Source organism: Bos mutus, chromosome 22 (genome assembly GCF_027580195.1).
Source record: "Bos mutus isolate GX-2022 chromosome 22, NWIPB_WYAK_1.1, whole genome shotgun sequence".
Lineage (NCBI taxonomy): Eukaryota > Metazoa > Chordata > Mammalia > Artiodactyla > Bovidae > Bos > Bos mutus.
The window spans coordinates 41,084,641-41,112,234 of NC_091638.1; the positions used below are offsets into that span (position 1 = coordinate 41,084,641).

Consider the following 27,594-nt stretch of genomic DNA (forward strand, 5'->3'; position numbering starts at 1 on the left):
GTCATCTGCATATCTGAGGTTATTGATATTTCTCCCAGCAATCTTGATTCCAGCTTGTGCTTCTTCCAGTCCAGCGTTTCTCATGATGTACTCTGCATATAAGTTAAGTAAGCAGGGTGACAATATACAGCCTTGACGTACTCCTTTTCCTATTTGGAAAAAAGGTTATGTATTCCATAAATATAAGGTTTTGTCCTCCTTACTCGTATTTCATTCTCTCATTAGCTACAAATCAGATGTCATTACTGAGGGGTGGGTTGTGGCAAGAACGTGTTGGTCCAAAGAGCTTTGGGGCACTTCAAGGAATAGGTGTAAATACTTGTCAGGAAATTGGCAGTGAATGGGCGGGAGTAAGGGGTTCTTGACTTTCAGTGAACATTAGAATTACTGTGGGAACTCTGAAAAATAACAAAACTATAAAAAGAAAAAAGCCCTTAATGTCCAGTTCTCAGCCAGACCAATTAAATTAAAATATATTGTAATGGGCTGTTGGCGAGGATGTTGAAAACTTGGAACCTTCATTCATTGATGGTGGTCATGTAAAATGATGGGATCACTAAGGAAAACAGTTCAGCTGTTCCTTAGAAGAGTTTTCATATGACCCAGCAATTCTCCTAAATATTGCTACATCCTTAAGAGAGCTGAGGGAGAAGAAAATGGCAACCCACTCCAGTATTCTTGCCTGGAGAATCCCATGGACAGTGGAGCCTGGCAGGCTACAGTCCATTGGGTTGCAAGAGTCAGACACGACTTAGCGACTAAACCACCACCACCTTAAGAGAACTGAAAACATAAATCCATGTAAAAACTTGCACCCAAATACTCGTAGGAACACTGTTCATAATAGCCAAAAAGCAGAAACAACCCAAATGTCCTAAACTGAGTAATGGACTAAAAAAATGTGAATATACTGGAAATAGGATATTATTCAGTCTTTAAAAGGGATCTACTACTGAAAAATGCTACATGGATGAACATTGAAAACACTCTGAAGTGAAAGAAACCAGACACCCAAGGGATTCTGTTGTATGAATGTTTAGAATAGGCAGCTCCGTGTGTGTGTGTGCTTCATTTGTATCTGGCTCTTTGCAACCTCATGGACTGTGGCCCACCAGGTTCCTCTGTCCATGGAATTTTCCAGGCGAGAATACTAAAGGGGGTTGCCATTTCCTACTCCCGGTGATCTTCCCAACCCAGGGATCAAACCTGGATCTCCTGCATTGGCAGGCAGATTCTTCACCATTGCACCACTAGGGAAGTCCAGGCAAATTCATAGCGACAAAATAATGTTTTCCAGAGCCTGCAGAGAGGCGTAAGTGTGGATTAACTACATGAGGTTTCTTTTGGGAATGATGAAAATGTTCAGAAACTAGATGGTGATAATTGCAAAACTTTGAAAATACTGAAAACCTCTGGACTATACAGTTTAAAATGGTTAACTTTAAGATACATGAATTGTATCTCAATGTTTAAAAATCTTTGGAAAAGATACTGGAGTATGGGGATCTTTTATAAGCTCCTGAGATGATTTTAATGTGCAATAGTAAATATCTTTTTTTTTCTTTTTTTAATTGAGATTTGAAAACTGAACACACTGTAGCTTAAATCTCCTTCATAAATTTCTCATCACTCACTCACTGGAACACCAGTTTAGACCCTGCCTGGTCTGGTCCCTGTCCACCTTTCAAGCCCATCTCCTCACCTCTTTGTCTCGCTTTCTTTTCTCAGATTCCACCATCCCACTGCTCCTTCCATTCTTCTCAGACCCTAAGCTCATTCTTGCATTGACACTTGCTGTTTCTTCCATCAGGAAACTTCTGTCCCCAGAGGAACATAGCAGACTATTCCTCATTCAGGTTTCAGGTCAGCTGTTGCCTTCCCTTTCCATCTGTGCTGAACCAGTCCCTTCCACTCCCTCCAATTCTCTATCTGTTTTTGCTCTTGATTATTTCCTTCACAATCAGAAACGCTTTTGCTTTGCTGACTGATTTGTGGTCTCCACCACTTACTGTTCCTCTTCACCCTACCCCGAGAGTGCTCGATTAGTGTCAGGGCCGCCACGTTTACCAGTAGAATAGTACCTAGAATACGGCAAGTGTGTAATGTTTCTTGAATGTATAAATTAGTGATTACAGTTTAGGGACCAACCAATTCAAGGAAAGATTATTTCAGTGTAATCAATCCCTGAAGATATTTGTTGGAGAAGGGGAAGGAACCAGTGAGAGTGAGATTAGAGATGCTACGCAAGGAAATGCTGGAAAACATTAAAGTGATGGGGGGAGAGGAGTAGCTGATGAAGTGAGAGATTGAAGTAGTAGTTGACATTTTGAAATATCTGTGTGTTTTCTGTTTATAAATAGCTGAGCTTCAGTTTTTTTTTTTTTGACTTGCTAACAATTGAAAATTTGTCTTTAGTGACACCATGGGTTGATGAATTAATACAGTTTACTAAAATTTGCGTTTTCTTCTTTGTGTTAAAATGTTACTTTTGTTTGCTTGAATCCTGAGACACTTTAAGCTGTTTTCTGTTTCTTTTTGTTCTTCTTGTGGGATGTTCTTAGGCTGTCTCCTGTGGAGTTCTGATGTTTGCCTGTAAGCCTTAAATGTTTCATCAATCATCTAAACCTAAATGTTTATCTCGAGCTATCCATTTATATACCTTGATTGCTTTTCAAGTCATCAATAAAATGTGTTTCAGAGCCTAGCCAGCAGAAAGGCTGCTGTTCCTCAGATGACAAGGCATTTTTCCCGTTGAGTTTAGTCTTAGCATCCATTAGCCAGTAGCTTTCAAATGTATTTACATTTTTGCTTAACAGCTGAGCCTCCTTTTTTAATGAAATTCATTGAAATAGAACTTACTTACTTGTTGGTAGAAGTGTCTGGAATTATTTGCAGTAGACTTCTTCTAATGACAACCCAAAAGGATTGGTCATGTCTTCTAGGATTGGTTTAGATTCCTGCTATTTGCGGAATCATGTCAGGATATAAAACTAGATTATTTTTAAAGTAGATCTTGCCACTCCCAGCCATAATCGAATAATGTTTATTTTTCAAGGTAAAAATACACATATTATTCATTATGGAATAAACCAAGTTCCAACACAACTTTTTCATTCTTTAAATCAAAAGAACAATATTTCCTTTTCATCATGTCTGGCTTCTTGATTGCCTAGGAGATGTCAGTTTTCATAGCAGATTGTTTTAGCTAGAATACTTAGAAGTCATTTCTAACTACACTAAGATATTTTTATGTAATAGCAATTTTTATTACGGGTTTGTGGAATCAGAATGCCCAGTGTTGACAAAATTATGGGAAAATGGCCCTTCTCCATATATTACTTTTGAATGTAAATTTATAGAAACATTTCCTGAGAGATATTTGGCAGTACGTATCAATAGCCTTGAAAGGTCACTATCTTTTGAACACAGTGATTCTGAAATGTAGGAACTGATACATGAGAAGTAATCAAAGAGATGCTTGAATGTTGATTTATGAAGGACCTCCCTCAGGGTTTTCAGGAGATTAAGTTGTTATAAATTTCTAGAATGATGAAATAAGGAGTAACTGTTAGTTGTTACATCTACTCTTGAATCACATGCTACTTTTTAATTGACATTGCCGTCTCTAATATAGAAAGGTGTCAGCAATCATCTAATGGTAGTGTAGTGCCAATTTTTGAGAGTTGGACTGTGAAGAAGGCTGAGCACCAAAGAAGAGTTGATGCTTTTCAACTGTGGTGTTGGAGAAGACTCTTGAGAGTCCCTTGGACTGCAAGGAGATCCAGCCAGTCCATTCTGAAGGAAATCAGCCCCAGGTGTTCTTGGAAGGACTGATGCTGAAGCTGAAACTCCAGTACTTTGGCCACCTCATGCGAAGAGTTGACTCATGGGAAAAGACTCTGATGTTGGGAGGGATTGGGGACAGGAGGAGAAGGGGACGACAGAGGAGGAGATGGCTGGATGGCATTACCGACTCAATGGACGTGAGTTTGAATAAACTCCGAGAGATGGTGATGGACAGGGAGGCTTGGCATGCTGATTCATGGACTTGCAAAGAGTCAGACATGACTGAGCGACTGAACCGAACTGAACTAACTAAAAATTATGTATCCTGTATATGAAAAGCACTATTCCAAGTAACTTACTATTATCTGCCTTGTTAGTTGACAAGTAACAATTGCTTATTGAGTAAAATTGGCTATTACTTTATGCCAGAGTAAAATGCTAACATTAATACAATGACCAGCATTTACTGAATATTTATTAAGTGCTTTATGTGTGTCCTTGAGAAGAGATATTATTATCACTGTTTCACAGACTGACCCTTGAGCTGTTTTTTTTTTTTTTTAACCTCAGCATCCTAGAGGTTCTGCTAGAGGGTTGGGCTAAGATAGAGATATCTATTGTTCAAAAATCTATTGTTTTAGAAACCTCCCAAGATAATTTCAATAAACCTAGTTTTGGAACTAGTGCTTGGAGAAATACTTAAACTTTAATGTTCAGATAACACAACTGGGAAGCTTGTTGAAATACAAGTTGATGCAGTAGATTTGGGGTGGGTATATGCATTTGTAACAACTCTCAAGTAACACAGATGTTGTTGACTAGCATACCACACTTTGAGTAGCCAGTCTACTATGTTGCTTATGGAAGTAGTTGCACGTTTCATTTGTCCAAAGAAATCCTTTGCTGTAGGGAAAGATAATCATGGAATAATGCCTGTTGGTTAGGACTTCACATCCTGATGAGCTTGGCCTTGTAGGTCATTTGCTGAAGGCCTGAGTTTCTCAAACTTGAGTTGTCGAGTCTTGAAGATTCACATTCTTAAAAAGGAGTTTATATTTTGGGTTCTCCATTTAGTGAAATATTGTGAAAGTAACAGGCATATATATAAGAAGAGGGTATTGTCATGTGGTTTTTGCACCAAGGAATCCCCTAAAGTGATGGTTAACTTTAATTCAACCTTTCTGAAAGTGGAGTTTCTGAAGTCCTAAAGTACCAAGTTTGAGAAATTACCAAGTGTCCTCTGTAAACAATTGGGCCCTCTAAGGGGGACCCAATAAGGATCCGAATGACTTTGAGTCAGCCACTTGCTAGATTTACTCAGCATCTCTAAAATGAGAGGACTGGATCTAAATAATCTTTTTGGCCTTTTTATGTTCAAAACTCTAGGATTGATTTTTATCTTCTGTTTTTTTTTTTTTTCAAGTACAGTTGATTTACAATGTTGTGCCTTCTCTCTGCCATACAGAAGAGTGACTCAGTTTTATATGTATAGGCATTCTTTTTTTTAATATTCTTTTCCTTTAGGTTTTATCACAGGATATTGAATATAGTTCCCTGTGCTGTAGAGTAGAACCTTGCTGTTGATCCATCCTATACTTAGTAGTTTATATCTGCTAACCCCAAACTCGCAGCCCTTCACTCCCGGACCACTGTTCCCCTTGGCAACCACCAGTCTGTGGGTCTGTTTCTGTTTTGTAGATAGGTTCATTTGCGTCACTTTTTAGATCCCACTTGTAAGTGATATCATATGGTATTTGTCTTTCCCTTTCTGATTTCACTTAGTTTGACAAACTCTAGTTGCATCCTAGGGTTGACTTTTTGTTTTTTTTTTGGAGACAGTATTAGAAGTCTGTGATACTTATTTTAGTTGGACATGAATATAACATTTGTTGGCAAATCAGGAAGAAACCTGATCTACTCTAAAGTAAGCCATTGTCATCTCCTGCTGTCAATGGGGGAAATCTCACATTTTGAGGCATTTGCTTTTGTGGCTGTTGAAATTTTTTCCACTACACGTTGGGTCACCTTTCTAGCCCTATTGAAGAGTTGACTGATCAAATTCACTGAGTCACAAAATTAAATGTGAATAGAGAGCTTTTCATTACTTCCTTTCTGTTGACTAAATTTTGAAGATGATGTTCTAAAAATAATATGATGCTACTAGCTGGTAAAAATTATGGGAGATAGAGGGGTAGAGATTGGTTATAAAAGGTGGAGAGGTCAAGAGAGGGTGCAGATAGATTTTGTAGCTGAAATGATGGGAAATGGAGACTCATTAAATACCTGAAAGTTGTATTATTTTTAGTTCAAAATAACTTGTTATTAAATACAAATTTAAAAATTAATTGGCTGAAAATATTTGAGTTTTAATAGATTTACTTCTGTCATTATTTATATAGAGACACATGCAGGCCTCAGTCACTTTCTGGAATGAACCTGGTCCCTTCTATTTCTGTCTTAGCTAAGACCACAAGTAAGACTAAGGTCCTAAGCCTTACACTGAGGTCCCTGACACAGTTCTTGGTTCTCTGGATGCCAGAAGTTAGCTTCTTCACATTTATTAAGAAATACATCTCAGGAGATGATTTTTCCCTGAGAATTTCACAAAATATGGTACATTCAGCCATTGTGCTTGGTTTTAAAAAAGATTCAGCAATTTTACTTTACCGTAAAATAAATTGCTTTCTGTACTTTTCATATGAGAGGGAAGTATTTAATATTTATCTCAGAATTGCAGACAGTTTCAGATTCTGGAGATGTAGGAATCTTCCCATCACACAATATTGGCTCTTATTCTTTTCTACCTTTGTTCTGTTTACAGTTACTGAGGTGTTTTTCTTCTCCACTGAAATTAAAACTTGAGGAAGCATGTCTGCTAGCATTGCAAGTGGGCAGAATTGACCACAGTTTAAGAAGAAGCAGAACTGGATTTGAGCAAGGAAATATAAAAATATTACCATTTGGGGCTGCCTATGTCATGTAACAGACATAGTGAGATGTGCTCCGTCATCCATTATTGTTTTTTAATTTTATAAAAGTACAGGTAATTTACAATGGTTGTGTTTCTACTGTACAGCAAACACACATATTCCTTTTCAGATTCTTTTCCATTATAGGTTATTGCAAGATAACCTATAACCTTTTCAGATTCTTTTCCATTATAGGTTATTGCAAGATATCAGTATAGCTCCCTGTGCTATATAGTGGTGGTGGTTTAGTCCCTAAGTCGTGTCTGACTCTTGTGACCCCGTGTACTGTAGCCTGCCAGGCTCCTCTGTCCATGGGATTCTTCAGGCAAGAATACTGAAGTGGGTTGCCATTTCCTTCTCCAGAGCTGTATAGTATCTGTCATCTCTTCCTTTCAGATGAGATACTTGAGAGTGAGAAGTTCAGTGAATCACTGAGGGTCAGGTAGTGGTGGAACCAAGACTAGTTTATGTGCTTTGGACACTCATTCCACCTCTTGATGCTTCCTCTCAACAATGAGTAGTTTGTGAGTTGTCTGAATGTACCAAAAAGGAAGAAATAGTGAAGAGAGCAGCTAACATTTCAAATTGTTGACAAGCTAAACTCATGAAAAGAAAAGAAATAGAAATGAATGAGCTCTTTGGCAAAAGTGATAGCTGAAAAGGAGGCAAGCGAGAGGCAAGGTAGCCTCGAGTAGAGCAGAGATGGGTCATAATTAAACCTAACATGAACACTAGGAACCAGCATCCTGGAAGACTTATGTTCATGCTGATACTCATCAGCAGTCAGATGGATTGAGGCCATCTCCCAAAAGACATCAGGAAGAAAAAAACATGAGAAAACTGAAGAAAGACTTGAGAGGGAGAAGGAATAGAGGTGTTAGATATGTTGGAGAGGGAAAAATTTCCCCTTCTTCCCCTCTTGAATTCTGGTGGCTAGACTCATGATACAAGTGACACCAGAGAGCTAACAGGAGAAAAAAAAAATTAATTCATGTGCATGGTCGTCTAGGAACTAAGAAGTGGCCAAAGCAGACAGCTTTTATACTTTTTAGACAAATGTGTGAGGAATTGACAAGACAAATAAACAGGTGTGGGGTGTTCAATCAGTGAAGAATCTAAACAGTTTAGACTTGCCTTAGTAAATTAAAGAAGTAACAAGGTTTGTTCATATAGGCTTCTTGGCCTGAATTCCCTATCCCTGGGGATAAGGGAGTTCTACCTCCAAATGCCGGGAAGGCACCTTGCACAGGGGAGATTTACTTCCTGCTTTCAGGGAGACAGATGGGGGTGGTCAGAGTGTCCCTCTTGCATTGGCTATTGCTTAAGTAGCTTTAATACAGAATGATCAATATGCCACTGAGGCACACTTTGGGGTGGCCTTCCAGAACCCCAGCAGATAGAATCCCTGAAAGGCAGAGAAGTAAACTGAGGTCAAGGAATATTTGGAAAAAATAGCAACCAAGAATATAAAGTATCTACTAAAACTAAAGACCTTCTGTGGAAAAGGTTAATAGACATCCAAAGGGTAGAAATCAGGAAAGTAGTCTGTAGTGGGATGAATAATATCATCACTGAAAGGAACCTCAGAACTATCTTATTTGAAAATAGGATCTTTGCAGATACAATTAGTTAAGATGAGGTTATCCTGGGTTGGAGGGGGCCCTGAATCAATGACTTGTGTCTCTATATGAACAGAACATAGGAGACTGCTGTGACAACTTGTCTCTAGGAATATTACAGGGTAGGTATTGGAAAATTGTTCCCTAAAAAAAATTAATTTGTAATATTACATAAAATATACAAATATTTACTCAAAAGCATAGTTGAGCTTTGAAAAAAGGCATGGGGGACAAAAACCAAAGAGGGAGCTAAAATTTACAAGAGGAAGCAGTGCTGAGCCCACTGCTGCCTGGTGTAAGGGAATGTCTGTGGGCCTTTGAAAATAAGATATATGAAAATTACGATCCCTAGAGTAAGCAGTGGCCAAAAAAACAAAACCAGCATACCAGTAACTATTTGAAATTATAACATCATGTTATTTTAAAACATCAGAAATTGGACAAGGGAAAGATGGGGGATGAGATCTGAAAGAGATCCAGGATGGTTAAGAATATGCTAAGGACAGAGATACTGGTCTGCTTTTAGATATTGCTGAGGAAATTGAGCATTAGTAATAAGATAAGCATAATAGTATTGAAACAAAATAGAATGTGTAATTTTTGTAATATAGGAAAACACTTGCTTTAGCCTGTGGAAGGTAAGGGGAGAAGAAAAAAAGTGAAACAAAAAGATAAACGAGTATGGAGGTTAAACTAATCAAGACAGATTGTCCAATGTATAGAAAGCAAAATGCTATGTTTATAAAAAAAAAAATAAACGACATTTCAAAGGACACAGGTGGAAGATAAGGGGATGGAAAAATGTACACTTGTCAGATACAGACAAAAAGAAAAAGGAACAACAGATGAAGGGAATAAATTAAGCAGGGACATATGCCCATGCCATAATGTAGAAAACAGTAATTTCTGGCATGTGACATTGATTAAGCAGTTGCTGTTAGAAATCTAATAGAGTGTTTTCAGAAACTGATGAGACGAGACAAAAAGTAAGCAGAGGAAGATGTGGAAAACAAGCAATGATTTGCTCCACCATGTATGTAGAACTTCTTACTCAACAAGTGCAGGAATATGTTTTATCTTGGAGGGCATGTAGATTAGGTACATGCTTTAAATTTTAATGCATCAGGAAGGAAGCCTCACCTTCCACCAAATCAACATTATAGAGGTTCTTTTCTCTAACTACAGTGCTTTCAAATCAGTCATTATTAACAGTAAGATAGCAAAAGTGTTCCATATGTTTGAAATGAAAAGACATACTATGAAATAACCCTCAGGTTAAATAGGAAAAGATAACAAGAATAGCAGAATTTTAAAGCTGAGTGATAATAAAAGCACAGTAGTTCAAAACTGAGAGAGATAGCTAATGGAGTTCTTTGATGGCAATATGTAGCTTTTGTTACTCAAGAAAAAACTAGAAAGTCTGCAACTCTGTAAGCTCAATGTATGACACAAATAGAAAATAACTGTAACATGGTAACCTGAAGAAAACAAAGAGAGAAAAAAAGGGAAACAAATATAAATACGGAAAATAAGGGACAGAGAAAATTAATAAAAGCAAAGAACCAAAATATAGTACTCTGAATACTTTGTTAAAAAGGATGTACATTTTTACCAGTACAGATGAACATTTATGTGAAAATGAAAAGGATGTATGTCTAAAAACACTGATGGAAGAAAAAGTTAACAACCATTAAATAAATTGTATGTAATGATTATCAAAACTTAATCTTCCTTGCAATATAAAAAGAGTCCCAGACAGTTTGACCAGTGAATTCTATTCAACTCTTATGGAACAGAAAATTCTTGTTTGCACAACTTCTTATAGAACAAAGAATAAAAGCCAAACTATTAAGTTTAATTTTGAAAACAAAAAGCAAGTAAAAAAATATTGACCAGATTCACTTGTGACATTAAAAACACAAATAATTCAAATCTAGTCATGTATTAAAAAATACTAATAGTACATTGAGACTAAGTTGAATTAATCATAACAGTGAAAGGATGTTTCAATGCTTTAAAAAATCTTTTACTGTAATGTACCACATTAATAGCAAAGAATGAGAAATTGCATGATCATTGATAAACACCATTTAATAAAGTTTTTTCTTTTTCAAATAGAAACAGCTCTTACCAAAATTGAAACAGGAAAAATTTTTTAGCTTAGTAAAGGCTTTATCCTTAGAATCTATAGCAGATGTCATTTTTAATGGGAAAAGACAAAAGTTTAAACTCATTCTTGTTAAGACTGGGAATAAGACAAGAACACTTGTATTGCTGCTATTTATCAACATATTACCAGATACCTGACCAATGTAGTAAGACAAATCGATATCAGTAGAATAATTGAAAGATATAATTATTATTTATAATAAAATTATTTATTCAGAAAACCAAAGAGAATCAGCAGAAACTGTTAGCAATAGAAGTATTTAGCTAGGTTGCAAGCTCATAAGAGCAACACAAATAAATCAACAGCTTTTGTCTGTATTGGGAGTAACCAATTATAAACTATGATAAGATACCATTTATAATACTGACATAAACTAAGCTATCTAGGAATAAATCTAAGAAGGAATTCATAATACATATAAGGGAAATTTAAAACCCTATTATAAGGGTTTTATTATAGAATTATAGATCATAAATGCAGCGTTTATAATAAATAGATTGAATATTGTGAAGGTATTGTATTTCTTCCAATAAAATTTAAACTCATTGTAATTCTAATCAATGCCTGAACAAGAGTTGTTTTGAAGGGGTATAATTGAATCTAATATTTATATAAGAGAATAAATAAGAGATAAAGAAGGACCTTCTCTTTGCAAGGCATTAATATATATATAGCAGAAGTTGGCAAACTACAGTCCATATGCCAAATGCAGCCTTCCTTCTGTTCTTAAAAATAAAGTTTTATTGGGACACAGCCACATCCATTCCTTTATTTATTGTCTATGGCTATCTTTATGCTGACAAGATAGACTGAACCTGGCCCTTTAGAGAAAAAATGTCTTCTCCTGTTCTCTAGCATCTAGCATAGAAAAGGATATAATAAAGTCTAGACTCACTCCTGTGTACATAGGGGAACTCAGTGTAATCATTTTCAGCAGCTGGTGCTAGGAAAGTTGGTGCACAAAAAGAGAAAAATGAAACCATTTCTGTACTTCAGAAACAGCTCCAAGTAGATTAAATACCTAACTGTTAAGAGTGAACATATAAAGCTAGTAGATGAAAATTTAAGAATACATTTTTGTAATCTTACAGTAGAAAAGGGTTTGTTGTGAAATATTCACAGAGCACAAACCATGAGAGAAAGTTGACGAGTACATCAAAATGAATGCTTTTGTTCATTGGAGTCTGTGATAGAAAAACTAACAGATGGTGAAAATACAACTGTCATGTTTAATACACTAAGATTAATATTTAAATACACAAGAGACTCAAAAAAATCAGAAAATAGGAGGGAAGAAACCAAGACAAAAGAGGGAAATCTATGAGTTGGTGATTCATACAAAGAGAAATACACATACACGCAGATTGCACTGTGTGCGTGTGTGCTCAGTCGCGTCGGACTCTCTGTGACCCCTGGCCCACCTGGCTCCTCTGTACATGGGATTGTCCAGGCAAGAATACTGGAGTGAGTTGCCATTTACTCCTCCAGAGAATCTTCCCAAGCCAGGGATCACACCAGTGTTTCCTACATTGGCAGGCAAATTCACATTGGAGACTAGCTAGTTAAAATTCAAAAATGCCTTTTTGCCTATCATAGAAGTAAAACCTTGGAAATCAGGTACTCTAAAGTGTTGACAAGGGTGTGGGGAAAATAGAAATCTGAATATATTGCTTCTAGGAATGCAAAATGATCCATAATGTTTTTAAGATTATAAGTATCTGTATAAGCTAAAACCCAATAATGGGACTAGCGTAGATGCCCACAGAAATATACGTAAGTATGATTATCTCAGTGTTATTTGCAGTGAAAGACTGAGAAAGCTAGTTCTTCTGCACTAAAAGAATAGAAAAGGAAAAAGACAGTGGAGTGCAATGAGAGAATAAGCAGTTAGAAAGAGTGAATTACATCTATTTATAACATTCTCTAAAACACAGTTGAGAGAAAAAGACAGATTTAAAGCATGATACAACTTCTATACAAATTTTAAAACTATGTACAGGAGTTTGACACAAAGGTTGCTCAGTCGTGTCCGACTCTGTGCGACCCCATGGACTGCAGCCTACCAGGCTCCTCCGTCCATGGGATTTTCCAGGCAAGAGTACTGGAGTGGGGTGCCATTTCCTTCTCCAGGGGATCTTCCTCACCCAGGGATTGAACCCGGGTCTCCTGTATTGTAGGCAGATGCTTTACCGTCTGAGCCACCAGGGAAGTCCTTTGACACTTAAAGTATTTATGAAAAATACAGTGAAGCTTATAAATACAGCATTAGTGTGTGTTAGTTGCTCAGTCGTGTCCGACTCTGATCCCATAGCTGGGGGCTCACCAGGCTTTTCTGTCCATGGGATTCTCCAGGCAAGAATACTGGAGCAGGTTGCCATTTCCTTCTCCAGGAGATCTTCCAGACCCAGGGATGAAACCTGGGTCTCCTGCATTCCAGGCAGACTCTTTACCATGTATTTATTTATAAAAAAATAATACAGTGAAGCTTATAAATATAGCATTATATTTGGTAAAAAAAAAAAAAAAATGAAGCCCCAGGCTGGGAAAGGTAGGAATGGGTTTGGGCATAGAGGATGAAGTGAAAATAAGAAAAATGAAAATCAGAAGAGAGTCTTTCATGGATTGGCAATAGTAGCTCATCAACTCAAGAGTATGCTTAAGTCAACTCTGTAAACTTATCCACTAGAGGAAACAAAGTCCACGGACGTTAGTCCTTTCAGAACTGTTCAGATGCTCAACCAGTGTCATCAGGTATGGGTCTCTCTCTGTATTTTGGTCTTCCTGGCCTCAGTGTTGGCTCTGATAAGAGGCAGACTCTTTCTAGGGTATTCTTTAGCTCTTTCAAGTTCACGGCAACTAAGCAGAAAGAATGCACTTTCCCCAGAGTATGAGCGCTCATCCTCTCATGAATCTCCTTTCTTTGGTTCATTTTTTCTCCTGTGAGCACCCCTGAATCAGTCATGTGCCAAAGGACCAAGGGTGCCTGGGTCACTTGCCCATCCCTAGAACCAGGCAGTAGGAAGAACCCAACGTACGGAATATGGTGGGATACTACCCAAGCAGAAATTACAGTGATACGACCAGAATCACGGAAAATGGATGCTAAGGGAGCAAAAACACACAGGTCACTTTAGGGAACTTGAATCAATGCTGCTTGAAGAATGATTGAAATGAATTGCATGCTCGTTCTAGAAAAACTGGGGGAAATAAAAAACACAGGTTGACTTCAAATATCTAAAGCACTTCCACTGGCATGATACTTGTTTCATATGACCCGTCAAACCATCAATCCATGATGAAAGGTGAACTTGGTAGGAAGGGCAACTATGTAATTGCTGAAGCTGGTTATCTGAAAAGGATTGGTTGGTGGATTTCATATCACTGTGTATATTCGAGCATAGGCTAGCCAGCTACCTGGCAAAGATTCTGTAGGAAAAGATTGGGAGAATAGTTGGGTTTAACCAGTGGTTCTGAATCATCCAGATATCTTATTAAAGCTTAGAATTCTGGGCCCTTCTCCAAGAGTTCACAGTTTGGTAGCTTTGGAGTAGGACTCAAGAATTTGCATTTCTAATTTCCCCAGGTGATTTGATACTATTGCTCCAGGGAACACACCTTGAAAACCTCTGGGTTAGATGATTTTCAGTATCCACAATGACCTTTCATTTTTGTGAGATAGTTGTACTTGTTCTCAGTTCAGTTGCTCAGTCGTGTCACTCTTTGTGACCCCTTGAACTGCAGCATGTCAGACTTTCCTATCCATCACCAACTCCCAGAGTTTGCTCAAACTCTTGTCCATTGAGTTGATGATGCCATCCAACCATCTTATCCTTTGTTGTCCCCTTCTCCTCCCAATCTTTCCCAACATCAGGGTCTTTTCAAATGAGTCAGCTCTTCACATCATGTGACCAAAGTGTTGGAGTTTCAGCTTCAGCATCTGTCCTTCCAGTGAATATTCAGGATTGATTTCCTTTAGGATGGACTGGTTGGATCTCCTTGCCATCCAAAGGACTCTCAAGAGTCTTCTCCAACACCACAGTTCAAAAGTATCAATTCTTTGGCGCTCAGCTTTCTTCACAGTCCAACTCTCACATCCATACATGACTACTGGAAAAACGATAACTTTGACAAAGACTTACCTTTGTCTCTGCTTTTTAATATGCTGTCTAGGTTGGTCATAGCTTTTCTCCCAAGGAGCAAGCGTCTTTCAATTACATGGCTGCAGTCACCATCTGCAGTGATTTTGGAGCCCCCCAAAATAAAGTTTCCCACTGTTCCCTTTATTTCCCCATCTATTTGCCATGAAGTGATGGGACCAGATGCCATGATCTTCATTTTTTGAATGTTGAGTTTTAAGCAATTTTTTCAGTCTCCTCTTACACTTTCATCAAGAGGCTCTTTTGCTCCTCTTTTCTTCCTGCCATAAGGGTAATATCATCTGCATATCTCAGGCTATTGATGTTCCAGAAAGCAGAATTTGTATATTGAGGCAAATTATCCATACTATTCCTTCATACCTGAAATGTGTTAAATTCTGGCTATATGGGTACTTCTAAAGTAGATGGATTTTGCATAGCTCTCTGTTAACTGTTGGGTCACTGAAAACATTAGAGCCATTAAGCAACTGCACACTTAATTGGTATGCTTTATAAAACAGTCCTCCATTTTCTCATGTCATCCTCTTTGTAATCCTATTTCTGTTTTCCCATGAGGATTCAGTTTTCATCAGTTTTGTAGTAGGGTTGTTCCTGAATTAGAAAGCCAAAGTGGTTTCCCAAGGTGGATGTGTGTTTTCTTCCATTCAGAAAGAAACTCTGTCGTGTATAGACATTGACTCATAAAAAAATCATTCCTTGGTACCCTGGATGTCAAGTGTCAAATCGTGCTTCTCCCCATCTCCTTACCCAGCCCCAGCCTGTGGCCCTCCCTAGGAAGGAGGATGTGAAACACTTCACCTGTCTTGCTCCATACTGCCTCTACATCAACCAGGAATTGTTTTCATTTTGAACTCTATTTTGTTTCTTCTTCTTTTTCCTCGAATTTTTTTCTCCTTTTTTGAAAGTTTGCTGTAACAGTTCTCTGGGAGTACACACATGTTTTTGTAATTGTACACAAGGTCAAACAGTGTGTGTACTTTTTATAAATTGCTTTTAGATAAAGATAAAACCATTTGAGAAAAGAGAGACCCCAGAGATACCTCTTTAAGAATTAGAAGGTTTATAGTCAATGCTTAACCATGAAAATTTTCAGCTTAGCAAAAATGAAGCAGATGGGTAAAAACAATACCTGTCAGATTGGACCTAGGGGATTTAAGGTGGCTACTTGAAGGGCAGAGGGATTTAAGAAGACTGTTTTGGTTGTCTGTGTGTGAGCTTTTGCTTGAAAACACTAAATCCAATAGTAGGAAGAGTGGGATATTTTAAGAGGACTTACCCAGACTACATCTTCAGTTCAGTTCAGTCTCTCGGTCGTGTCCGACTCTTTGCGACCCCATGAATCGCAGCATGCCAGGCCTCCCTGTCCATCACCAACTCCCACAGTTCACTCAGACTCATGTCCATCGAGTCAGTGATGCCATCCAGCCATCTCATCCTCTGTCATCCCCTTCTCCTCCTGCCCCCAATCCCTCCCAGCATCAGAGTCTGTTCCAATGAGTCAACTCTTCGCATGAAGTGGCCAAAGTACTGGAGTTTCGGCTTTGGCATCATTCCTTCCAAAGAAATCCCAGGGCTGATCTCCTTCAGAATGGACTGGTTGGATCTCCTTGCAGTCCAAGGGACTCTCAAGAGTCTTCTCCAACAACACAGTTCAAAAGCATCAATTCTTTGGTGCTCAGCTTTCTTCACAGTCCAACTCTCACATCCATACATCTTAGTGAACATTAAATGTGGGGCAGCTAAATGATGTCTTCTTGATAGCTGAGGATCTGTAGTAATAGACTCTGCTTTCTTTAAATTTGTGTATGATCTGAGTTTCTCAATGGAATTTGATGAATGTCCGTTTTCTACATCCTCTTCTCTTCCAGACTTCAATCTGAGGAAATGTCGTTCAGATTTGGCCAACATCTCATCAAGCCCTCGGTGGTGTTTCTCAAAACAGAACTGTCCTTTGCCCTGGTGAACAGGAAGCCTGTGGTACCTGGACGTATCCTTTTTTTTTTTTTTTTTTTTTAAGAGAGAAAACAGACCAAATGAACACAGACATGAACCTCTAGTATCCAACCAAAAAGGTAAGCAAGGAATCCTCCTGCCTCCCCCTTTGGAGAAACCAGGTAGGACAATAATCACATTTATTCTGAATCCAGTTGGTGGCACCAGTAATATGCTTGATCAACGCTGCAAAACTTCTGAAAATGAGTTGCTTAGCAACTGTGGCTTTGGAGGTGAGTTTTTGCTTGACCTTTTCACTGTTGTAGCTGTGTAAATAAATAGGTGCTTCTAAAATGGATCCAATGAATATCCTTAGCACTTTGTTTTCAGGTATCAAGTGTACACTTTAATAGTAAGATACGAGATTGGGTGGCACACTTGTGATGTGGAAGTAAGGTGTTACATGAAGATTTGAGACTGGCTTGGTTTCTTTACCTCTTGGAGATCATTCAAACTGTGAATTTTAATTGCATTCAAACACATAAATATACTATAATATATATATATATTTTATGTTAGAGTCTGAGATAGCATTTCCTCTTGGAAAATATCCCAGCTTCTAGATCGCTGTCTGGTGCCATTGGTGATGTGGGGTATTTTATTTCCCTCTGGCCATCGATTTCAGTAGAAGCTTTATTCTTTGCAGTGGGAGAGGCACAATTTGGTGAAATGCTCTGGAGAGTTATTTTTATGTTGTTGAAAGTACCACTCGTGACTGTATGTGGATGACATTTGTACTAACTCTTCAAAAATTTTATTTCCCCCCCACCCCAACTTAATTTACTAGGCAGAAGGCAGCAAAGTAAGAAATGTTGTATTTTAAGATAATAAGCATTTCCACATTGGGACATGCTTCTACTTTGAAATGAATTTCTCAGTAATTTTGAGTATATAAAGGTGTCAAGATTTTTTCCAAGAGTGAGTTATATCTTTTTTAATGCGATTTTTGAAAATGCTTGAAAACTTGATGAATCATCTTCTTTCTTGACCATGTAACTACTAATAAAACATGCAGCAAAAGATAATTGTGGTTTTTGTGGTAGACTCCCAAATTTCTTGATTTGAACTTTTAACCTAAATAAATTTCATAAATTTATAAAACTAATGATAATATCAATAAGCTAGTAAATAATATATATTTTCCTTGATAATATTTAACTTTTAAATTTAAAAATTTAATTTTATAAGTATGTAAGATCAGAAAATTTCATCTTCTATTTATTAAAGTAAAAACTCTAAAATGATGCAGAATGCTCCTATAAAATGATAGTTTTTAAGTTGTATAATATTTTCATATTGAGTTTCTCCAAAAGACCTTGAAGTTCTTGAAATAACATAGGCATTTTATTTTCTCATTTGATTTTGCTGCAAGTCTGTGGTTGCCTTTTTCCTTTGAGGAATATTTTTTTAAGCAAAATGTCTAATTCCTGTGTCAAAAGGATAATGTTTAAATGCCATCTCTCTTTGGGTATCAGTTTTAAGTGACTTTTGTTAAAGAACTGAAGGAATTTGGGATGAAAATGTGAATTTAGATGAACGAATCTTGATGCTTTGGACTGACAGAATATGAGGTTGTAGAGCTGTACTTTTTTCAAAAGGGTTAATAATGGAATGAACTTTGATTTTTTTTAACTCCTATATTGATGGTAAGAAACTTGATTTTTCCATGGTCTTTTTAACCACCTCTGAAAGTGTGCTGTGTAAGACCTGGGTCATATACGTGTTTGAACTGAAATAGAGGTGTCTGCTTCAAGGAAAATATTTATAGTGAACAATGAGCAGTTAGTGAGTGATGACTAGTTTTGTTCCAGATGGCACTGAAATTGCCATTTTGAAAATGAGTCCTGGTTGATTATCACCTCGTTGAGTAAATGCCAAGGACAAGGGGAGCATTGTATTAAAATCAACAACCTCAGTTTGTTTGGAAGGTAGCAAGAAGGATTCAGCTCTGTCCAAGGCTGCGAATGGTACACTCAGTGCAATCGGCGTACTCTGTAAAGCTCTTTTACGTCTACAGTGTTTAAGGTAATTTCAGGGGCAGTGGATAATGGATTCAAGTAATCCTTTTTATATGATGATTCTGAAACTTTATATTTTACTTTACCTTGGTAAACTCTCTTAGGTGACAACTGTGAAAAGAATTTTAATAAGTTACTCATCTGCTTGCGTGAAGTAATATTCTTTTGTCCTGTGATTTGGAAATTGAAACAGTGAATAGCTCTGCCTACTAACATTTCATAAAATAAAGGGTGAAACGGTTGCAGCAGACCATCCCTGCCCCCCACCCCCGTCCTCCGCAGTGCTCTACCCTGCCTGCCTAAAGAAGCCCCTTGTTGTGGGTCTTCTAGGTCTTCTGATTCTCTACCCCTGGACTTCCCCAGCCCAGCCTACAGCTCTCTCTAAACCACAGCTCTGATGTTATCACTCTCCTATTCCTTCGCAAAAAATCACTGTTGAATATAATGGATATCCTTTTATCTGAGAATTGTTCAGTGGCTCAGATGTGTCCAACTCTTTGTGATCCCATGAACTGCAGCACACCAGGCTTCCCTGTCATTCACTATCTCCCAGAGTTTACTCAAATTCACGTCCATTGAGTCGGTGACGCCATCCAGTCATCTCATTCTCTGTTGTCCCCTTCTCCTTTTGACCTCAGCCTTTCCCAGCATCAGGGTCTTTTCCAATTTGAGGATAAAGTCCAAATTTCTTAGCATCCCTTTAAAAGATTTTCATTATCTTAACTCACCCTCCCCACTTTCCAGCTATTTCCTTAAAGAAGTGTTGTATTTTCCTTTACCTGCTGACTCCCGCTCTTCCTCATGCTTTTCTCTTCACCTCAAGGTCCTTCCCTTCGTTTTCACTTGAACTAAAGTGCTTACTTCGATACCTGTCCTGCCTTCTTAGGGAAAAAATAAATTCCATCCTTTTTGTGACACTTGATTCCTTATTCACATGTTGATTTATTCAACAGTTTATTACTGAGCTACTCTCTTCCAGGCACCATGCCAAACACTAATCCCAGTCTGCCCCAGACTGTTTGTGTATGTGGAGTTGCGTTCCTGGGAAGAGGTGGGCGCAAAATCTACTCTTAGTATGTCTCTTGTTCTTAGCACCCAGAATACTGTGTTGACTGAATTTAAAGTGAACCTGTAAACATCAGGAGCTTGTGGATAGTTTCAGTTAATACTGAGACCCTGCCTTTCCTATATTCCCATGCACAAAGCCATGTCTTATCACCATTTTATTCCAGATTTATTAGTATCTCATCCAACTTTCCCTGTATGCTCTGTCAGTTACAGTCCTGTTTACACTGCTGTTATGAGTGTCCTGTATTAAGTCTAAATGCAGTGAATGGACTGATGGCAGATGGGAAGAGATTCTTTTCCATTTTTTTCTGACTGTGTTAATTGGCCAATGGACGAGTCTGTATTTTAAGGGCAGTATATTGCTATCTTATGAACTGGAAAATTCTATTTTGTGTTTTTGATTTATTTTTTAAAAGAGTGTTTAAGTGGCCTCTGGGGAATGTGCCATTCAGAAGAGACTTGTAAATGTCATCTTTGAACTTGTGTCCTCTCTTAACATTTTGCTCCCCACTCCTCAACCTTTTCTTTTTGACTTTGCTCACTGGCTCACTTTATTCTTTCCTGAGGAGGAAAAGAACCATCAGATCGGGGCCTGCAGATATGCTTTTGAAGCAAGGCTGTTTGCTTCCATTCTCAGAAGAGCCACTTACGTCCCTCCTCGTCCCCACCTAAAGCAGACACTTCTGCTTGTTGCAAACAGTGTTTAAAGTTGATTGAATAGGCTTTGTCCTCTGTGGTGCAACACCTGGAAGCATATGTCTGAAGGTCTTTAATCCCTTAATTTCCTGTTGCTGGAAAATGCTTTTCAGGGAGTCTTGGACAGAGAACAGAAGCATTTTGGAGGTTGCATCTTCAGAATTCTGCAGCCAACATTTTATTCAGGTAGTTGGTGCAGCCCAGCTATTGTTCGTGGCTTGAAAACATTTGAGTCAACGTGGTTAATACTTGTCTCCACTCCGCTCCCCTTGCATCAGGCTGTGTCTACCTCTCATCTTGAGGTGAGCATGAAAAATGAATTTGAGCATTAGTGGAATCCATTTGGGGACTGGGGCTTTTATTGTAAATAAAATTATTCATTTGTTATGTCCTGTAGTTTTCAGCAGACCATGTATTGATCTTCGAATTGCTATTCAGCATGGCATACGGGGCTCTGACATAAGCGGAACATGGCCACGTTTGTGGACAGGTTGAATGCGTTGTGTAATGACAGAAACAAACCTGGCTTGCTGGCCGTACTATATTACACAAATCATTTGTCAACAGTTTATTGAATCTGTTATTAAAAAGAGCAGATTCTTCCAAGCGGGAGCATTACACACACAATGTTATCAGGGCCCAGCCACGTTAGGATGATACATTGAGGACAGCCTTACGAAGTGTATTTGTGAAGAATTAGACTAGGTAACTTAAAGGACATTTCTGCTGACATATTAGAAACAAAAGTTTGGTGCAAGGGAAATTGTGTTCTAAGGTCCAGCTTCAATAGATAAAAAAGAAAAATCTGGCAACTGCCTTTTATACAAAATTTTACCTCCCTAAGCGAGCAGCATTCTGTTTTCAGGCCATTGCCATATTGAGTATTCTTGAAATAAAGGAACAGATAATAAAAATAGCTTCATTACTTAACAGTGCTTCTTACGGAATAGATGCTATAGATAAAAGTGCCCTTTTAGTCCTTCCGTAAAAATCAGAAATATTTGTCATTTCCTGAGTAGGGTGTAATCTTGTGAATTTCTTTAATTGTTCAGGAAACTGCAGTTATTAGTGATCTCATGATCTTTTCATTTCTGAAAAAGAGTTTCTTTTAAAACCTTCCCTGTGCAAATAAAATGAGTGCAAGCACTATTTTAATGTCTTTATTACTAAAGATAGACCTTTTTGCTCTAGAAATTTCCCTAAACATATGCCTACCCCAGCCCCCCACCCCTCTACCATTTTTGGGCCTGTTGTATATTACCCAGCTTAAAAATACTGTAAGAGACGTGTTCAAAGTTGAGCATACACCCTTTGTCCTGAGCTGAGTAGTGGGAAAAGTTGGTTTCCTTGTGGCCATATTTTTCTTGACTTTATTTGGCAGATTGTTGTGTCCAAAAGATCTGCAAGCAGCAGTGATTGCTCAGAGTGTTCTTATGCTGTTTCTTTGGAAGGAATGATGCTAAAGCTGAAACTCCAGTACTTTGGCCACCTCATGCGAAGAGTTGACTCATTGGAAAAGACTGATGCTGGGAGGGATTGGGGGCAGGAGGAGAAGGGGACAACAGAGGATGAGATGGCTGGATGGCATCACTGACTCGATGGATGTGAGTCTGGGTGAACTCCGGGAGTTGGTGATGGACAGGGAGGCCTGGCGTGGTGCGATTCATGGGATTGCAGAGAGTCGGACACGACTGAGCGACTGAACTGAACTGAACTGATGGGAAAGGTTTCCATATACATGTGCGCCTACCTTTGGGTCAGTAGAGTACATTGCCTCCAGCTTGAACAGTTTTTACAGCATGTGTCAAGAGGAACACAGAAAGCTCTTCTGTGCTTTCGGCATGCACTAAATTGACTGATGTCTTTTTTCAGTGTCCAGAACCTAGCACAGAGGTTCAGCCCCCATTACAAGATGAACCTTGTGTGACTGTCATCTATCTTGGCTTGTCTGAAGAGTTACAAGAGAGAAAATATGGTTATGTCAAATGCTGTTTCTTGGGTTGGTAGTGAGCTCACAGCGTTGAGTAGGATTCTGAGGCTGTATGCAGGGGCAGTGGGTAGTAACTACCACAGGTAGCAGAGTAGAAAGGCTCCTTGCCAAGATTCTTCCTCCCGGACTTATTTCTCATTCTTGGAACTGAGACTGGCATCTTTATTTTTTATTATAGACAGAATGATGGATTGTTGGCACCTGACACTGAAGGGTTTAGTAGAGTGTGTGTGTGTGTGTGTGTGTGTGTGTGTGTGTGTGTGTGCGCAACGAACATTTGAAATTGGATGGAGAAAAATGTGGGGATTTTATAGATTTTGCCCCATGACTTCAAATAAGGGTGACTCACTCATGAAACAGTGGCCTGAGGCATGTATACACTGGTCTCTAGACTTCATCCAGCCCCCTTCCTGCTGTCCACCGTCTCTCCCTGGCTCCTTGCAGCCTGCTGATTGGTGATGACACTGGTGAGTGGTGATTTTGTGGTTCACTTTGTCCCTACACTTCATCCCTTATTTGTGACTGTTTTCCTTTGACCTTGACTGCTTCTCCATAATAGGATTTACCTTCTAGCTTCAGGACCTACTGTGAGTGGGGTGAGATGAGCTGGCTTGACCATGGTGATGCATTTGAGGAGGAAAGTCCTGATGGCTTTTAAATCAGAGCTTTTAGGAGGTTTCTGTGTTCTCTTAGAATTGCACAAAGCCCACAGAATTATTTTACAACCAGAAAAAGATACCTTTGCCACCTGCTAGTCTCTCACAGAACATAATCCTATTAGAGTGTGTGTATGTGTGTATGTGAGTGAGTTAGGGAACAGGAGATGCTCTGTCTCCAGCTCCAGCAAATGGTGGGATGATAATTATATGTGTTAAAATAACACTTTGAATAGTCTTCATATTAATTGCAAAAATGAATATCCTGTATAGAATGCCATTCCCCATTTCTATTTATTTCCATGTGAAACTTTCCTCAGGTAATTTTAAACTGTCATGGTTAACAGTATCTGAACTCGTTCATTATATTCTGGGCATATTTTTGACCTGCTTCCCATGCAAGCTATCAGATTGTGAGCAATAGGAAAAGGCTGGTCATGGTGTTGCCAGCCTTGCACTTGTAACAGAACATAATTAGAAATAATGAATAGAATAATACATCATTATTCACAAGAAATGTCATGTAATTAACTCAGATAATGCAAAATATATCCTAATTTCCATTTGGAATGAAAATAGATTTGTTAGAACATCAGTAGGCAGTTTAATGTTTATCCTATATTTTCATACACATATCAAAACTGTTAAAATCTATTGAATGAATATACATGGATTTTCCACAACACAATAAGTCAAGATGGCTTTCTTTTGCTAATAGAGTCTTATGTGTATGCCTTGTTTATTATATATACATAATTTATATATATGTTCCAGTCTTAGAATTAGCATAATTAATTTATATTTATTGCAAATTAATGATCTAATTTATTTACTTAGCTCCCATTTCCTTTCTCAAACTAATAGACTGAAAAAATAACTATAAATTTGCAAATGGCTCTTGGGCACAAATCCTAAATTGGCCTTATCCTCAGAACTCTCTGTAATAGTAGGTATCTGAACTAGTTTTGCCATCTAAATTGTTTTCCTGAGAGTTCTGTTCCAGGCTTTAAATATGCCTCGAGTCTTGGCTTGATTTAGATGGACCCACAGCTGGGGATCGGGTATATGGCTGGATATGTCTTAGGCAGAGGAATTATTTTTAGATACAGCAATTAATATGACACACAGCAGTGACCAATGCCCTAATGTCAGTGTAATTCCTGGAAGTTCTCTGCTCTGTTACAGCATCATCCTGTTAATTTCTACTTTGTGGGAAGATCTGGAGAGACCCAGGGGAAGAGGCAGAGAAGTGTGAGCAGCTCCCAGGAGGCAGTATGGACAGAACTGTTGTAATATTTTAATAACAGGAATGGGCATGCCAGTGGATGCACTCAGTTACAGCCCTGGTTTTAGAAATGAACACTGACAGGAGGAAGCTTTGTTTACATCCTATGGCTCAAGCCTGGTATTTGCTCTTAAACACCATGGAGACTGGCATATAATAGCAGAGTCACCAATGAATTTAAAAACAACAAAATTCTTTCTTTGTTTTAAATGGCTGGCTTCCTCACAGTGGAATGGTAACTGCCTAATGCCATTACAGGGGAAAACTTAAGTGTAGCAGGAAAGGATTGAGGCAGTGGTTTCTTGGTCTGTCTGTCTCATGTGTGTGAATGTGGTAGGGATGAAGAGTATGTATATACATGAATTCAACTTGCTTATATCTTTTATGGAAAATAATGTCATAGAAATAAATTAATTGAAAGACGTGGGGAGGCGCCAAGATGGCGGAGGAGTAGGACGGGGAAAACCCTTTCTCCCCCACAAATTCATCAAAAGAGCATTTAAACGTCGAGTAAATTCCACAAAACAACTTCTGAATGCCGGCAGAGGACATCAGGCACCCAGAAAAGCAACCCAACTCTTCGAAAGGAGGTAGGAAAAAATATTAAAGACAATAAAAGAGACAAAAGAGGGAGAGACGGAGTTCCGTCCCGGGAAGGGAGTCTTAAAAAGAGAGAAGTTTCCAAACACCAGGAAACCTTCTCACTGCCGAATCCGTGCCGAGCTTTGGAAGCACAGAGGGCAACATAACAGGGAGAAAAAATAAACAAACAATTAAAACTCGCAGATTGCGAGCCCTACGGTAACTCCTCCAGCGGAGAAGCAGCGCAGACGCCTGCATCCGCCATTAGCAAGCGGGGGCTGGGCAGGGAGGCACGGCGCGGGCTGCATCGCTGAGAGTAAGAATCTGGCCTGAATACCCTGAGCACTATCTGAGCGAAATAATTTGGGCTAGCAAACCAGACTGTGGGATATCTACCATGCGAAAAGCCAGCCCTAACCTAAGACACTGCCAGCCCGCACACGGAACAAAGGACTAAACAGAGATAGCTGGCTGCAGACCTTCCCCCTCTGGTGACAGGCAGCCAGAGCCGGAAGGGGGCAATCGCAGCCCCAGAGAGACATTATCTATAAAACTGGCTTCTTTGCTAACTAAAACTTATTGGGGGTCTGGACGGTCAACATCTGCCTGAGAAGGTGCGCCAGTTTTACACCCAGATAACCGAGTGGTGGGGAGGCGATAAGTCGCAGCATTGGCGCTCACCAAACACCTCATCACCTGAGCTGCTCGGACCTGGGAAGAGCACAAAACGCAGCCCCAACTGAGTCTGCGCCTCTGAGGACTACCTGAGTGCCTGAACCTGAGCGGCTTGGACCTGGGAGGTGCATGCAACCCAGGCCCAGCCTCGGATTGTTCCCGGCGGAACAACCTAGAGCCTGAGCAGTGTGGGCAGGGAGGCTACACGTGCCGTGAGCGGGGGCAGACCCAGTGTGGCTGAGGCACTGCGAGCGCACGCCAGTGTCATTTGTTTGCAGCATCCCTCCCTCCCTCCCCACAGCGCGACTGAACAAAGAGAAGAAATACAGCTCCACCCACCAGAACACCGACACAAGCTTCCCTAACCAGGAAACCTTGACAAGCCACCTGTACAAACCCACACACAGCGAGGAAACGCCACAATAAAGAGAACTCCACAAACTGCCAGAACACAGAAAGGACTCCCAAACTCAGCAATTTAAACAAGATGAAGAGACAGAGGAATACCCAGCAGATAAAGGAACAGGATAAATGCCCACCAAACCAAACAAAAGAAGAAGAGATAGGGAATCTACCTGATAAAGAATTCCAAATAATGATAGTGAAATTGATACAAAATCTTGAAATTAAAATGGAATCACAGATAAATAGCCTGGAGACAAGGATTGAGAAGATGCAAGAAAGGTTTAACAGGGACCTAGAAGAAATAAAAAAGAGTCAATATATAACGAATAATGCAATAAATGAAATTAAAAACACTCTGGAGGCAACAAATAGTAGAATAACAGAGGCAGAAGATAGGATTAGTGAATTAGAAGATAGAATGGTAGAAATAAATGAATCAGAGAGGATAAAAGAAAAACGAATTAAAAGAAATGAGGACAATCTCAGAGACCTCCAGGACAATATTAAACGCTACAACATTCGAATCATAGGGGTTCCAGAAGAAGAAGACAAAAAGAAAGACCATGAGAAAATACTTGAGGAGATAATAGTTGAAAACTTCCCTAAAATGGGGAAGGAAATAATCACCCAAGTCCAAGAAACCCAGAGAGTCCCAAACAGGATAAACCCAAGGAGAAACACCCCAAGACACATATTAATCAAATTAACAAAGATCAAACACAAAGAACAAATATTAAAAGCAGCAAGGGAAAAACAACAAATAACACACAAGGGAATTCCCATAAGGATAACAGCTGATCTTTCAATAGAAACTCTTCAAGCCAGGAGGGAATGGCAAGACATACTTAAAATGATGAAAGAAAATAATCTACAGCCCAGATTATTGTACCCAGCAAGGATCTCATTCAAGTATGAAGGAGAAATCAAAAGCTTTTCAGACAAGCAAAAGCTGAGAGAATTCTGCACCACCAAACCAGCTCTCCAACAAATACTAAAGGATGTTCTCTAGACAGGAAACACAAAAATGGTGTATAAACTCGAACCCAAAACAATAAAGTAAATGGCAACGGGATCATACTTATCAGTAATTACCTTAAACGTAAATGGGTTGAATGCCCCAACCAAAAGACAAAGACTGGTTGAATGGATACAAAAACAAGACCCCTACATATGTTGTCTACAAGAGACCCACCTCAAAACAGGGACACATACAGACTGAAAGTGAAGGGCTGGAAAAGATTTTCCATGCAAATAGGGACCAAAAGAAAGCAGGAGTCACAATACTGGGATCAGATAAATTAGACTTTAAAACAAAAGCTATGAAAAGAGACAAAGAAGGTCACTACATAATGATCAAAGGATCAATCCAAGAAGAAGATATAACAATTATAAATATATATGCACCCAACATGGGAGCACTGCAGTATGTAAGACAAATGCTAACAAGTATGAAAGGAGAAATTAACAATAACACAATAATAGTGGGAGACTTTAATACCCCACTCACACCTATGGATAGATCAACT

General features: G+C 38.9%; 1 protein-coding gene across 1 annotated transcript in view; it reads left to right on the plus strand.

The window, feature by feature from the left end:
* The window catches only part of FHIT (fragile histidine triad diadenosine triphosphatase), an 857,033-nt gene that overhangs the window by 16,849 nt on the left and 812,590 nt on the right, over positions 1 to 27,594 (plus strand). The window contains exon 2 of the mRNA XM_070359638.1: positions 16,570 to 16,688. Within this exon, the coding sequence (XP_070215739.1) occupies positions 16,586 to 16,688 (103 nt within the window). The 5' untranslated portion in view covers positions 16,570 to 16,585. The remainder of the gene's footprint in view (positions 1 to 16,569; positions 16,689 to 27,594) is intronic.